Here is a 16,004-nt window from a genome sequence, read left to right as displayed (position 1 = left end):
ACCAGAAACTAACCTTCCTGCAGAGCAACTCAGCCTCCAGATTTCTGGCATTTGGCAGCAGGTGATAACCTGGGTGCCCCAGGGCTATTGCTCCTATGCTAGGACTTCTAAAAAGCTCATATTTCCTCAGAGATCTGCTTCTCAGATAATGTACAAAGTCTGAGGTGTTCTTCCAAATAATCGTTAGACAAAACTTTGTATTTTTCTGCAAGATAGAGACAACATTCTCCCTTTTCCACTCTACCTCACCCTAGTCCCTTCTCAAAATTTCAGATGAACAGACAAGAAAAGTATGGGAAGCAATACAGGGATAGTCTTCACTATTTAGGATCCTGTTTTCTATTAACAAAATAAGACTATATTCCCTCTAAAATCAGGCATGAATTTTGCTGCCAAAGGCACCTTGACTTACTTGTAAACACACTGCAGAGAAAAGAGACAGGACTTAGGGCAATTATGGTCCATGAAGCAAGATAGAGCCTTTGGCTTTTTCTCTGACCTAAGCAGCCTTTCCAGGTGAAAGAAATATCTTTTCCAGAGTAGAGAGAAGTGAAGGTGCTGTTCTATACATATTCATTTTAGGAAAACTATTACTTAAGTATCATGGATTGTGCTGGTTTTACATCTTAACTTCTGCACCTATGCACCTATATTCTAATTACCCATAAGTGGAAATAAGGCATTTTAGACATAAATTCTTGTTATTATGCTGCTTTTTCAGGTGTATCCTCACAAACGCAGACCACTCAGTAGAAGTTATGCACCTAAAAAATAAATATCCTTGAGTAGGATTATGGAGTTGTAAGTGGTTGGTCTGGTAAAGAAAACTATGGAATTACAACAGGAAAGAAACACATTTAGAAAATTCCCTGAGTTCTGCTAAGGCTGGAAGGGTAACAAGGAAAAGTCAGCTTGCAGTCCATGGACTTGACGCAAAAGGTACACGACACAGCTCTTCAGTACCCTAATTATCAACCAAAGGCCTTCCCCCAGAGTATCAGGGATGTTTGATCCCAATAAATAATGATAATAGATTTGGTTCCTGGCAGAGTTTATCAGTTTTTCTTATCTCTAGTCTCTTCTTAAACTCTGTTTCTTCCCTTTGCCTGTGGCTACTCTAACTGGCAAATGTGAATTATTGGAAGGGGAAAGCATACTCAGTTTTCATAATTTAGATTAAAAACCCAGCAGCTCTGAAAGACTTCCACTTAGATTTTCTTTCTGAAGAAGCTGTGGCTATCAAACTTTGCTGTTGATTTAGTATTTGAATATAGGGCTGAAAAGTTGTCTAATTTCGCTCTACCTTCTACCAAAAAATCTTGATGGACAAATTGATAATTTCCCAGGCCCTGTGAGTGCAATGCATCAGAATAGTGGCTTATCTCTTCTCCAGTGACAAAGACAAAAGAAGCTGCAACAATGCATACTTTGCATAGCCCCCTATTGCAGAGAAACCAGCATTTAAAGCATTACGTCTTAGACCTCAAAGGAGAGGAAAGCTTCAAGGAAGTTAGTTCTTCCTTTATATGCAAGACTCCTGCTGCCATTCATAAATCACTCTGGCTCTTATGATCCAGAACCACAAGCTGGCATCACCCCTAAATACAGAAGGTTGTGTGAAAGTTTAGCAGAACAAAAAACAATAAAGGAGCCATTAAAACACCTAGAAGATAAAGTACTTGAAAATATCTCTCCAGATTTCTTTGTGGCAAGACAGTGATTGAGCCATAAATCAAAGCTATTCTTCTTCAGGGGATATTTAGGGAGAAGGCAGTACGATTCGTAGCTATGCTTATCTGAAGAACTGTAGCTCTTACACTAATGAGAAGCCGACAAAGATAACTGATCGCTGCCCCCAATTTTTTTCAAAAGCACTCTTCTTTCCTTCCAATAAGAAAAGCAAGCCTTGCTTTAACAGAATTGACATAAATTAATAGAATAGCTTTTAATGCTATCTTTCATTTGATTAAATTTTAGCATTTCCTATGCTTTATTTGCATTGCTAAAAACTAAAACAGTGAATTTTGTTGGATGAATAGATTAAATTGCTGGTTTTTCAAAAGTAGCTTTGACAAGCATGTAGAGGAATATTCATGTTATGAATGCTTCATACAGCATCACAGAGAAGGACAGCTATTCAGAGTCAATACCTCTGGTCCGTTATATACTACTCAGTGATGATACTCCAGAAACTATGACAGAGAAACGTCCTGTCCAGCAAGTGTTTGCTTAGAAGTCCACATAGAAAAAGCCTATACTGTTCATTGCATTATGAAATTTTGAAATCTACCAGTTTCCACTCTCTCTTTTGGTCCTGCCTCTCCATCAGCTTCATCTGAATATGCCTGTGGTCTGCAATAAGTAGTGGGATGAAAATACCTATAATAAACAACAAGAAAAATAATACCTAACACCAGACTAAGAACAGTTAAGATGCTCACAACTGTAAAATGTATTTCCTTGATAATGGAAGGTTTCCAAAACATATATACAAACAAAATACCTAGTGTTACAACAGTGTGTGTAGCATAATAAATAGAAATACAAGCTTTTGTTTTTCTACCCCTTATGTTAAAAAAGGTATAAATTAGAATGATGCCAACAACCGTTCTGTACAGGTATTCCATCTTCTTAGATTTGCAAAAGGTTGTATGTTGTTTCAAAGTCCAGGTGAATCCACAGATCCAAAGAAATATCAGCAGACTTACAGAGCTTCTAACACTTACAAGAGTGATCAGTGAAATACTGAGTATCCAAGAAGTGATGGTGAGCAGTTTGTAGAAGAGATACACTAACTTGGGAAGCAGGCGAAATTCATCTTTATCAGGCAAAGATTTTCGTAATGATATCTGATAATCAACCGTTGAAATGGAGATACCACAAAAAGACATAAAAATGGCAGCATCTAAACAAGACACAAGAACAAATGTTAAACCTAAATAGAAGATACTTATTTTATGTTACAATTTCCAAATGAAATTTTGGACAAATTCATGCTTTCTTAATAATTTCTTTCTACAAATATTATATTTCCTGTGCTCCTGAACAAGTCACCCTAATTTTAAGTCACAGTTTATTTACCAAAGTCTAAGCATCTAATGCTGTTTGGGTTGCTTGTGTTATTCCACCCAGCCTCTGGCCATTGATGGTCTTGCCGAAGTTGTGTGTCATATTTGTCATCTCCAGACACAGATGACCTAGATATTTCCAAAGTACTGCAAATAAGCTATAAAAATTTAAGTTTCAGCAACTAATATTGACTCTGGGGTGTGAATAACATATAAATCTATAACTGCAACTTGACCCTTCACACGTTTGTATTTAAGATGAGATTCATTTGATCATTTTGTCTGAGTACTCCATTGACTCCATGGACTATGAAGGAACACTAGACAGCAGCGCAGGTCTCTCCATATCATTAGATAAATTCCAACCCTTATGACTTTTTATAGTGAAATCCTCCTTCTCATGGATTTAGCAGAATGGACCAACTACTAGACAGAAATTCTAACTATATCAGAGTAAATGTACAGTGGAGTATACATTTTCCAAGCTATGTTTAAAATGTTATCCAATCATGCATTATCTTTTTAGGTAAGATACCTGACATGCAAATTAAGCAGAAAGACAGACTCACATTGACAGAAATTAAATTTGCCATGTTCTATAAGGACGTAAATCTGGACAAAAAGCTGTGGTGTGGTCTCTAAAAAAGTCTTGAATACCCTGAGCATGTTAATATCAGTTACTACATCAACAGCTTGTCTTTGAATGAAGTTGGGAGGGTCTGTTTCTGTTTCTGATGCATCTTTGCTGTTGGTTTGTTTAAATGCAGCTTGGCAGCCATATTTCAAAGCAAACCAATATCTAAAAAAAAAAAAGGAAACTTGATTAGACAGTGTTTTATAAAAGCACAACTCAGAAAAAATTCTATAGCCTAATGATTTTTCCCATTTATTTTTTTTCTCCATTCATATTTTATCTTTGACTATAATTCTGTACATTCTAATAAGGTAAAATTTAGTTCAGTATCTGGTATTATTTATATCAGATAATCATTTATGATCAGTGGTACAAATGCAATGTCAAAACTAGTAGAACAGAAGCAGACTATCAGAGTTGCCTGAGTAAAAATTACAAACTTTATTTTGTTAGGTTCTTATTTCTTTAAAAGTATTGTTTGTGAAAATTCCCTTAGCATTTCTTTTCAGTCTCTCTTTGAGATACTCACTTTTTTTGTACCCTTTGAAGTATATTAGTGAATATTCAGCTGTGAACATCCACATGTAATATAGATTCATAAATCCCAAGGATAATATCTGATGAACTTCAATATACAGCAGGCTTTAAAAAAAAACTGCTACATTATTATTTTCTAAATACTTGGGAAGACTTTCATTTCAGACAATTACTTTGAAGACACATAGATTTCCTGGTATGACAAGTTCTGTTTATAATCTGAGTGGTTTTACATTAACAAGACATTTGCCTTGGCAAATGAGTGTATCTGCATGACTTTTAGAACAGTTCTGGTTTATTTTCAATTAAGTCTAAATGAACGCTTTCTCTGAAAGAGCAGTAAATGCAAAGATGCGTGGAATTAGTCACAACTGGTATGCATTCTGTGTGGCAAAGAAGTATTTCTGTTCAGGGTATCTTTAATGCCATGCTTTTGGGTAAATAGAAGTTGGCGCTTATTCCCATTTTCAAGGCCGTTGCTTCAGGCCTGGAGATGGGCATAGCACCTTAGGGGGGGGGGAACACGTAAGTTTTAATCAAGAATCATTTTGGTAATTAAGGAAGGAACCTGCTGCTGTACATGGTAATTTTAGAGCCATGTTTAAGAAAACATCATGGTGGCTACAACCTGATGCAGGACCAGAACTCAAGATGTTTGTAGTATTTCTGCTGCACCTAGTGGACTTTAACATTGAGACACACTGCCCTGGTGAGCGATCTGTTTCGTTGCACTACTGACATGGTATACTATGCACTAGATTCAATGTGGCAATTCCAGAAGAAGGATATTCCACACCTAAAGACCTCTTCCCACTTGAACTGCTGAGTAGCAAACAAGGGCTCTCCTGGAACTTGTTAACAAGTGAAAGGAGGGACTAATAACCTCCTAAGCATGCATATAAATCCTATCTTAAAGCAAAGCAATGCTTGCTCTCTTCTGCTGGTTACTTGACTTCAAGTGGTCTGTAACAGCAGCTGTAGAGATGATAAACAAAGCCTTGTATCTCCCCAGCACCATAACAGCTGTTGTCATTGCCAGTAACACCGCGTAAGCTTTGCAAGGCCTCAGGACTGAGCCTTGTCAGGCTTGTTCTGCTTGAAATTTTCTTGACCAATCTGTGACTTTGTTTTATTTGGCTTAGCTTGGGTTTGGTTGGGGTTTTTTTGCAGAAAAAGATGGTGATTTCTTCCAACTGACCTCATGGCTAAATTGTTTACTTTTGTTTATTTTTGTGTGGTACAGCCATAGTTTTATATAGGTAACAATAACAAGCAGATAATGCATATTGAATGAGATATTTATAACAGGCATGACATTGTAGGATAGAAAAATATAGTCGTGGTATGAAAGCAGAGGTCCTGAGATGTGGAGTAACAGAGCACAGTGTAGAAGAGTACATGCATAGGATGATAAGGGATGGCTTGACACTGGAGACTCCATGGCTATAAACATCTCACCAACAGTCAGTTATAGAAATGCAGACCTGTAGCTGGTTGAAGCTAGTTTTAGGGGTAAGAAAGAGAACAAAGAAACTGCATTTGACATGCATGAAAGGCATAATAGATACTAAATTTGCACGTAACATGAAGATGCAGAGAAATGAAGAGAAAGCAAAGTCTAAAAGTGTGCAAGAAAACATAACAAAAAAAGGCCTAATAAGGATCCTAAGAGTGAAGAAGAAACCATTGTGTGCACATCATGTTCATCCCAGCAAGGCTCCAGACACTGGTGACACTCCTCACACACCAGAATGAAACTGCTGACCTTGAGACCCAGAGGAACAGAGGAAATGGGAGCAAAACACAAGAACAAAGATATAGGAACTAAGAAATACGGATGTAACATTTTTAACTGTATTGTTACTCCTGAAACTTTTCATGATAAAAATATTCTTTCCTTTGCTGTAATAAATACATCTAGACTAATAATGAGTCTTAGAATCACTTGTTAAATTTTCACTTATACTAAAAAGTGGCTTTATAGGAATATAAATCCTGTGTATTTGTCCATAAACAGAATTTTCAGCCTAACAGCCTTCAGACATCACTTTTAAGCCTATTTCTGCCTATTCAGAAGCACTATTGAACTTGAGAATTCTTCTCCAAAGAACCCATTTTGACTATAACTAGCAGGTAAGGACAGCAAAAGCAGTCTTCTTTCAAGAAAACTCACTGTTACTCAGCCAATTTTTCTAGCATTATAAGCACTAAATGCTTTCCCCCTCAACAGAAGAATTTAGTTATCTGGATTATGAAGATTACATCAGTCATTCAGGTTTCTTTTCTTGAGAAATCAAGCAGAGCACCTCAGACTATTACTTGGTTGACTTACACAGTTGTACACGCCTGCAGACGTGTAGGCTGAGAAATGCGAGGTCCTGTCCCCTATTTCTATTGAGATGATTGAAAATCATCTGAGATGATTTTAAGATTCATACTGAAATGCCACAGGCTTCCAATTCCCTGATTGTCCACAGACTCGTATGCACGACAGACCCCATGAAACTCATGCACTTGCATTTCCTTTACATAGAAAACAGGGGGCAGCAGACCATTAGACACCCAGATCTCACAGAGTCATTTCGTCCTAATGACACTGGAGCACAGTCCCCTGCTGCTTACAAATGTTAGAAGTTAAAAGGTGTTAAAAGTTTAAAACCTTTACCACCTTTAAAGACCAAATCTTTCGACCACAGGAGAGATAATGTCAGGGTTTCTTCCATTGCTAAAAGTGAGACAGCCAGGATTTGCAGGTCCAGCGTTAAGCGCATGTTAGAGGAATCATGACATCCCTGGTATGTTAAAGCATGTCGACCATAGAAGTGAGAATTGAAACCCTGAAGCACCAGTATTACACGTAGAGCAGGTATGTTACTACTGAGAAGCCTTAAGGAAAGACCTTTTGCTTTTCTCCTTGCAGAGATTCATAGGCTGCAGCCCTGCCACTCAGGCTATAGCTCAATTCTGTGAGCTGGCTCTAAATCTGTTATTTACTCCAAAAGGAAATTGTTTTCTGCTTTTATGTTTTTGTGTGTTTATGTTACTGTTCTCTGAATAATTGCTCATAAGCAAAGAACCGAACTGTTTGGCAAGGCATCTGTAGCTTTTACAGTTTATAAAACTATTATGCCAAAACATCTGGTCCCTGTATCTGAGATGTAAACATCTGGAGAGCTTGCAATGTTGTCAAGAAAAAACAACTGGGTAGGTCAATCTGTTAGTTGTTTTTAGACTCACTCTTCAGTGCCTGTGTTTGTCCAAGCAGCAAAAAGTTGGATCCAGCTGCACAAATTTTGATCTGCAGAGCCCACAAACGCAAAGGCAGAAGATATGCAAGGTAAGAATAAGTCGTGTTGTAAAAGGAATATTTCAGTTGGATGCACACCTGAAATCACTCACCAGTTTTTGGAAGCTTATTCCTTCTAAACTGAGAATGGTATACTAAGTTTATAGTGGTATAAGATGGTATGCTATAGTATTTTCCAATAATTGTAGCTATTTCAGTTAGCCCACTTCTGACTTTGAATACTGTGTAGAACATTTTTTTTTTCTAGAAAAGTCAAAATACTTTCATTGCTCTATAGCTATGTACTGTGAGGTAGTGTTCTCTGAGCTCCACATGCCTCTATCACTTACTGTAGTCCATTGGGACAAATTTTTCAACTTTTAAGAGTATTTTGACCTTAAACTCCCATTTCTATCTGCCCATTTGGCATGCAGTAATAGGACTTTATAGGAAGGGCCCATAGTAGACTCTTAGGCCTAGTGTTGGACGACAGTGTTCACAGCCAAAGGCAAAGTTCAGTCCGTACTACAGGGTAAGTCAGGCTCAAATTTTCTCCTGTTTCATGCCTATGGCTCACCTAAGCACTGTGCCTGCTCTGAATCTATCATAATTACATTCATATAATCTATTTTCCTACAAAGTACATATTGCTATAGAAATAATGTTTCAATCTTCATAAATTGAAAACAAAGTTTTTTAAAAGTTACTTCAACTGGAATAGAACTACATTAATTAAAACTATTGGATTGGTTATGTATTTTAAGTAGAAGTATAACTCAAATTGAAGGTGAATGAGTATGTTATTATTACAAACAAATACAAGGTTTACTTTTTCTCACTCTAAACTCATTAAAGAGGATCTTTTTTTCATTAATCCAAAATATGTAAGCTACTTGGAAGACAAGAGAGTAAACAATCATAATTTCTTTACAACTGAAATTGTCATATGTGAACAGTAAAGAATTATCAGTGTTTCTAAATATCACATTCATTTTAACAGGATTGAAAAGGTTTCTGCCCTTGTAGTGTTGCTTTGTGAAGAATGCAGATTATAGGACTCCTACTTTTTATAGACACTTATTGAAACACAGCTCCACTGTCTCTCTGTTCTTAAAGTACTCCTACATTTTCATCAACATTTCATAAGGGATGAAGTTTGCTCCTGCTTTCCTGTAAAATCAGGAAATCTTTGGCTCTGACTGGGAATTCACAGAGGTGACAGCTACTTGGTTTTGTTGCTTCACTGCTTCACAGCCTTCACATGTCACAGTCAAGCCAGCCTGACAGTGTTTCCATATCAGCTGCTTTCCCTCAGATTTCCACTGAGGACTTTCCACCGCTATCCCAGTACTACTCTGCACATCCCATTTCATCAAACTACACTGATAAAGATTTGTGTGCCATTTAGAAATTCATGCAGGGTATGAGAGACCTAGCAACAATGATTGTCCTGTCTAAGTTATGATCACATAGTCACAGTTTGCATCATTGTATAAATCCTTAATCAAAGGAAAATCATTCTCTGCTGCGTGTTAAACTTAATCTTCCAAATATCGAAAGACTTGGATTAAATGCATCAGACTGCTGCAACTAAGTAAATACTTAGGTCAGTAAATGTATATTAAGAAAATGTAATCAAGTACTTATTACTATGTAACCTTTAACACACTTAAGGTAACATTACAAACCTTTCACTTTTAATTGACTCTGTATGCCTCACTGACTTGGTACCTTAAATACCTTTCTATTTATTTTGTCCTGTGGAACTTATCATTACACACATAAATTGCTAGAAGCATGTTATCAGCCTTAGTCCTCATTTTTAATCCACTCTTGCTTTAGGTGTGACTCACTAGGTGCTGAGTCTGTACTAGTATAAACTGAAGATCACTCATCTTGTCCCTGAATTTTTCTCATTGCTTTTTAAAATGTGCAATAAAATAATCCCAGGTTCAGCAAAACGCTCACATTTCCTCTAATGTCTCCTGGATTCATGCATTACAAATACCAAAAAAACCTTTTTTATCTTCTCCCTCTCAAAGATGCAGGGCATCTTGAGATTGTATTTAAGCATCAAGTAACACAATAGCAACTGCCAATCTCACAATGGCTGATGTCTGTATGGCCTTCTATTCTGACAATGAAGGTTACTAATTGCCAAAATTTAGACTTCTGCAGGTGTCCTTGACCGATGCTGCAAACTGCTACACACCAATGGACTCCAGAATTCATATTGTGCCACAGGGAAATGTCCCCCTTTTCCACATTCATTGACTGTATTATTGTCTTAATGTTGGCTGTTACGCTCCAGTCTGTTCTCAATTCTAGCAACATCTGTGTGACACATTTAAATAGGTCAGGCAGAAAATAATCATAGTCAGTATAGCCGATGTATACTTTACCAACTTAATTTTTTCTCCTTGCAGAGAATAACTATTCATATGAAATATAATTTCAGGTCCACATTCTTTCCATTAAAAGAAAATAAAGCCTTATTAGATATGAAATAATTTTAATATTTTAATATATATGTACATAAGTGTATACATAAGATATATTATTTCCCTATTTATCACTTAGCATTGGCAGTGTGATAACATAACCAGACTGATTCCTACTGTGTTGTGCAATGTACAAACATAACAAAATGGATTTCCCCCTTTTAAAGATGGAATGAGAGGTATAAAAGACATACGAGAAATGGAAGAAGCGAAGAAAGGAAGAAATTGAGGAAAATAATTTGGTAAAGTGTATTTGCATCTTACAATTTCAGGCATTCTAAGTTCACTGGCCAAGTTGTATTTATTGGCTAAGCCCCTATTTTCCTCAGTAGTGATTGGAGAATACAGATTCCTGCCCCAAACGACCTTCTGTAGAATCTCATATTACCAAGAATGACCTGCCTCCTGACAGAATCTATTTTTACCCATTGACTGTACAGATATACCTGAGAGGCTCATTATCTAAATTAACCGAACAAACAAGGTGACTAAGAGGGAAAGCAGGAAGGAGTTGTACATGAGTACACCTAAGAAAACACATACAATAGGAACTACATAATATTTGATTACAAAGGTACAAGCACAGATGTCAGCTTGCTGTTGTCAGTTCATACTTTACAGTATGCATTATCACATTGCTGAATTTTGAGGAGTGGCTGAAAGAACTTTGTAATTTACACATAACAACTTGGAAATTTTCCTAGTATAATTGGCAGCATAGGAGAAAATATCAGATGTGCCGTAGAGAATAAATGACCAAATTGACAACACTGTCAGTGCAAAGAGCAAAATTGTGTTTACTGGATAATAAGTCACTCAGAGAAGATAAGGCTAATTCCAGCAAGGGAGCTTCAAAAATCAAAGAAATTCATGGTGAGAAGTATTCATTGGAAAGGCTATGAGTTCAGATAAATACAAGAGTTTTGTGGACTACCTTAGAGTTAAAGTAATCCATTAAGATTTTCCTATAAAAGCAGCCTTTTGAATAGATATAAAAACTGAGTCAAGATTACAGTATCTAGAATTGTAGACAATTGGAGCTGGAATCTGAATTCTGAACGTCTGTGTTGAAAGGTGAGATCATAGAGATAGGCACTAATCAGCAGAGGATTTTAGGGGCAACCCGGCAGTGTAAAACCAAGCCAAAAGTGAAACCAGAATTACAGTTTTAAAAAGAGAATAAGGTCATGGAAGAGAAAGGGGAGGAAGGGAGGTTTTCAGCTAGAAAGTGAAAGAGCAGCTTCTGCCATTCTACACCGTACTTACTGGCTTAACATTTATCATCAGAAAGAAAGGTCATTACTTTTATTTCCTCTGGAAGAAACAAACTCAGAGGGGCAGGTTTGTAAGTCACAAGCACAAGAATGGCACTCACAACCATACCTGAAGATGAAAAGCCTTGGGGACAGACAAGGAGGAGAGTGCCACAGTGGACCCCAAGACATCACCTTTAAAAGCCAGAATCTGGTAAAGCCCCTGTGATCAGGGCTTAGTACATTTCACATGAACCAACACATGTCCATGGATCTGGTTAGTGAACAAGAAACTGTACAGAGAGATTTCTGTGTTCTCCTAATACTGGACACTAGAAAAATTAAACCTGCCAATAAATACTCCTCTGTGAAGTCTAAAATTTCAGAACTGTAAGAAAAGGAGAAACAGGAAATTAAAGCTGACAGACAAAATGAAAAAGAAAAAAGTTAATAGTGACACCTAAAAGCTCTATCATTTTTCTTAATCTATGATAACTTCAAGTGAATAAAATGTGCCTCAGGAGAATATTTATATTGGCCTAAATATATCCTTAATGATAGTTCATAGAATAGTATAGGAAGTTAAAGCAGGCGTTTTAAATAATTATTTTATTCAGTGCCTCCAATAAGTCTATACTTACTCATGTTTCTTGCACCTTGAATACCCAAAATAATTAAAGTTCAGGACTTTTGCCAACATCTTTCATCTCAGCTTTAAAATGGAAGCAAAACTATATGAGTGTAGTTATAATGATAATTATAATTTTATAGCAAAGCCACCACAGACTGCTAAGCATGTAGTATCTTAAACTATTCCTGGACATGTGCCTGTCAAAAACAAAGGTTCCCAACACTATTAACTCAGTCCCTGAGAGAAGTACTGCTAAGTATTCTTACTAACTATTCACCTATTCATTTCTCTCCTGAATCTTGGAGGGTTTTCTACATATGGTTAAACTCTCAGGTTCAAAAATCATCTCTTACTTCTACTATCTCACCTACTTAGTGTAATCAAAATATTTCCCTTCTTAACATCACTTTAAAAACTTAAATTTAACAGGTACAACAGCATTACTCTGTAAAGTAAGCATTTTTATTAAATATGCCTTATCAAAAGGCTGATTAATCAAATAAAATTAGGCTGTGAATGACAAAAATTACTCCTTGCAGGTAAAATGAAAAAATATCTACATTTCCATCAAAACCTGACTTAATTTACCCTTGGCATAAGCAGATAAAAACCCATTTGCTTTCATGGAGCAATAAGGCCAGAAGTAGTTTTGTCCCTGAAACCATATTAAGCATTTCCTAATAAACTGCCTTAAAGCAATATGATTGCTCATTTTGAAATAAATTTTGAAATGTGCTTACCTTATAAAAATTCCACTTTGGAAGAGATGAACTAGAAAAATCCATTTCAGCTTCCCAGTATCAGTACCTTCCCAGTCATTTTTAAACCATTCGTAACTGAATATTTGAATTATTAATGATGAAAGACCTCTAAAACACAGTATCAATGCACCCCAACAATAGTGTCCTTGGCAGAAATATTTACAAGCTACCCAGAAGTCCACTCCAATATCAACTACATAAATTATAATTCCACCAGCTAAAAAAATAAAGTTCTGCTTAGTAAATTTCATCATGCATAAGATTTTCACTGTTGTAAAGGAAAGTCAGAATTAATCTAAATGTTTTCCTACAGTGCAGCCTTTTTCCTGATGATAGTATCTGCACATAGTGTTTTATACAAAGGAAAGCTGGGTTATGCATTTTTATTATGGCACAGGGGCTGGCATTTCTCTGGACTCTTGATTTAAATATTAAATGAACCACACCAATACATGGATATTCTGGAAAAGAGGAATGCAAATTGTCTTTTTAACTGGTGGAGTTGTTCTTCATTACTGGTTCCTGAAAAGAAGAAGAAAAAAGGAAGATCAGCAGTGAAAATATTCTGATTTAAAGTCTCATACAGCAATTCAAATCACCATTTAAATAAGCATGTACAAAATGCTGAAAGTACTGAGATATTTATGACCAATCAGCCCAAGAGAAGCTGCACCTCTGAACCTACTGAGGTCACCCACTCTCTCAAACACAGTGACTCTCCACTTACCAAGCAGCTGTTAAAGTAATTCCTAATAGTTGCAAAATACTAAGAAGCAAGCTTACCTCTACTGGTTTTTAAAACCAGTTTGTGGAGAAAAATATTAGATTTTTTTTCCCAGAACTTTCTTAACTTTTGAGTTATTCTCCCTTACTGTGAGCAACACAAAATACTGAGAAAACTTCTGTCTTGAGTACACACCATTGTAACAGAGTACACATCAGTATACCATTTCCAACCGTGTTAATCCATTTATATGCTTACATATAGTGGTTTTATCATTTCTGCTTCTTTTTCCAAATGCAGCAAGAAAGTGGTGAATAGGATTTCAGTTTTCCTGTTAGAGAGACTTGTAAGGAGCCAGACCTATGCCAATCTATACCTCTTTGGGAAATGTTTCCCAAGCTACACACAAGTTACCTAATGACATTGTCTAGCACAACAGAATTAATTCATAGTCGAAACTATGTTTACACTACCTAATATTGCAAGAATTCTTGTGACCTCTTTAAGTAGTGCTTACACGTTTAGCCAGGTTGAAACAGGAAAGATATAAGGCAGTACATTCTTTGTCTCATTCATTCCCACCTGTGCAAATCTACAAACATTAAAATTACAAAGTCCATTATTTCATTTGCATATCTTAAGATAAAGCTGCTGGCAACAATCCCAAGGGATGGTATGCAGGACATGCCAAAACACTGGGTTTGAGGTGGTGCCAGTGCCAAACTGCAGCAGAGAGTACATGGGGAAGAGCCGCACCAGGGAACTCATGGCAGAGGCAGGTCTCCTTTGGATTTTTGTGAATTTAGGCACGCTGCAACAAGGGAATGAAATGAGACAATTGGGTAACATCAAATGAACAAAGCTTTTGAATAGTAATGACTATTCTTCGCTTGTGTTGGTTGGGCCAGTCTCTGCTGTGACACGAGTACAAATAGCAAAAAAGACAACTTAAGCTCTTAATTTCCTAATAAAGACAATTGGGAACATAATAGCCTAAAAATGGTGTAGGGTGTCTAAACACATTTTTTTTATTATTATTGTTCTAGGCCTGAACTATTTCTAGCCTCTTGTTCTGTCTCCTTCTCACGTTTTGTGTCCTGGCACAGAAGAGGAAAGAAAGATCAGGTGATCTTACAGCTAGGAGAGCTGGAATCTTTCCACAGTTCTTTCCTATCCTTTCCAATAAAATACAACTAATCTCTTTCAAATCACTAATGCAATTTATATACAGTTTGCAGTCAGATTCAGAGAAGTGGACCTTGGTACAAAGTCCAGCATAAACCATACACTTTGTGTGTTTTTTAATGTTTTGTACCTGAAAAATCATGTATGAACCAACTTAAGATTTTATTATCATAGAATCATAGAATCATAGAATGGTTTGGGTCAGAAAGGACCTTAAAGATCACCTAGTTCCAGCCCCCCTGCAATGAGCAGGGACACCTCCCACTCGATCAGGCTGCCCAAGACCCCATCCAACACTTCCAGGGAGGGGGCATTCACAACTTCCCTGGGCAAGATGTGCCAGTGCCTCACCACCCTCATCATGACGAATTTCTTCCTAATATCTAGTCCAAATCTTCCCACCTCCAGTTTAAAGCTATTCCCCCTCATCCTATCATCCTTGTAAAAATTCCCTCCCCGGCTCTCTTGTACACTCGCTTCAGGTACTGGGAGGCTGCTTTAATATCTCCCCCAAGCCTTCTCTTCTCCAGGCTGAACAATCCCAGCTTTCTCAGCCTGTCCTCATAACAGAGGTCCTCTATTCCTGTGATCATATTCACAGCCCTCCTCTGGACCTGTTCCAACAGTTCCATATCTTTCTAACGTTGGGAATTCCAGAATTGGACACAATACTCCACATGAGATCACTTGCATTGGTGACCATCAGGTCCAGTATTGCATCCGCTCGGGTAGGGGTGTCTGTTACCTGGGTTATGAAAATTTCTTTCACTCTAGGAGTCTCCTAGACTGGGAAATTATTACTAGGGTTCATTCAAAAAAAACCAAAAAAAATCCAAAGTAATTTGTATTTACTCTATACAAGGATATCCTGTCATTCTGCAGCTCGATATAGCACATTTGTCAAGCTGTACCTTTTTTGTGATAAAAACAACTGAATAGGTTCATTATTTGATGGTTGCAGGAAACACAACAGTAAAAGGTAAGTCAATAGTGAATCCAAACAGAAAATTCTTTGGAAAGGCAATCTATGGCCAAAGTAGGCAGTATACTAAGGTTCACATACTAAGGTAATACTGTACTAGATGTTTGAGTGGCAAGGAGTAGGCTCTAATTTTATACCTGAAATGAATAAACATGGTAACTGGATTCCTCCCTCTTTACTACCTTCCTATCCTGTTGTAGCAGAGCACTTCACAAAGAGGAATTATCTCATTATCACATTAACCCTCATAAGAAAGTAAGTTTTACAATTTATACCCAGACTCCACTGAAACAATAGCACGAAGAGTAGCTGTAAGCCACGTAATTTCTAATTCTGACACGCATTCTATCCAAACTGCTGCCATGCCAGCAGTCTGCAGACCTGTCTGGACATCTTGGTCTTACATGAAGCCATGGGATAAGCTGAGATAAATGAGAAACCA

General features: G+C 37.0%; 1 protein-coding gene across 1 annotated transcript; it reads right to left on the bottom strand.

The window, feature by feature from the left end:
• Nucleotides 1–2,261: 2,261 nt before the first annotated feature.
• XKR9 (XK related 9) lies at nt 2,262–12,925 on the bottom strand. The gene is made up of 3 exons (XM_069853119.1): nt 12,651–12,925; nt 3,638–3,867; nt 2,262–2,905 (listed from the first exon to the last, which is right to left on the bottom strand). The coding sequence occupies exons 1-3, from the start codon at nt 12,923–12,925 to the stop codon at nt 2,262–2,264; spliced, it is 1,149 nt and encodes a 382-aa protein (XP_069709220.1).
• Nucleotides 12,926–16,004: the final 3,079 nt, after the last annotated feature.

This window comes from Phaenicophaeus curvirostris, chromosome 3 (genome assembly GCF_032191515.1).
Source record: "Phaenicophaeus curvirostris isolate KB17595 chromosome 3, BPBGC_Pcur_1.0, whole genome shotgun sequence".
Taxonomy (NCBI): domain Eukaryota; kingdom Metazoa; phylum Chordata; class Aves; order Cuculiformes; family Cuculidae; genus Phaenicophaeus; species Phaenicophaeus curvirostris.
This window is presented reverse-complemented; position numbering and strand designations above follow the sequence as displayed.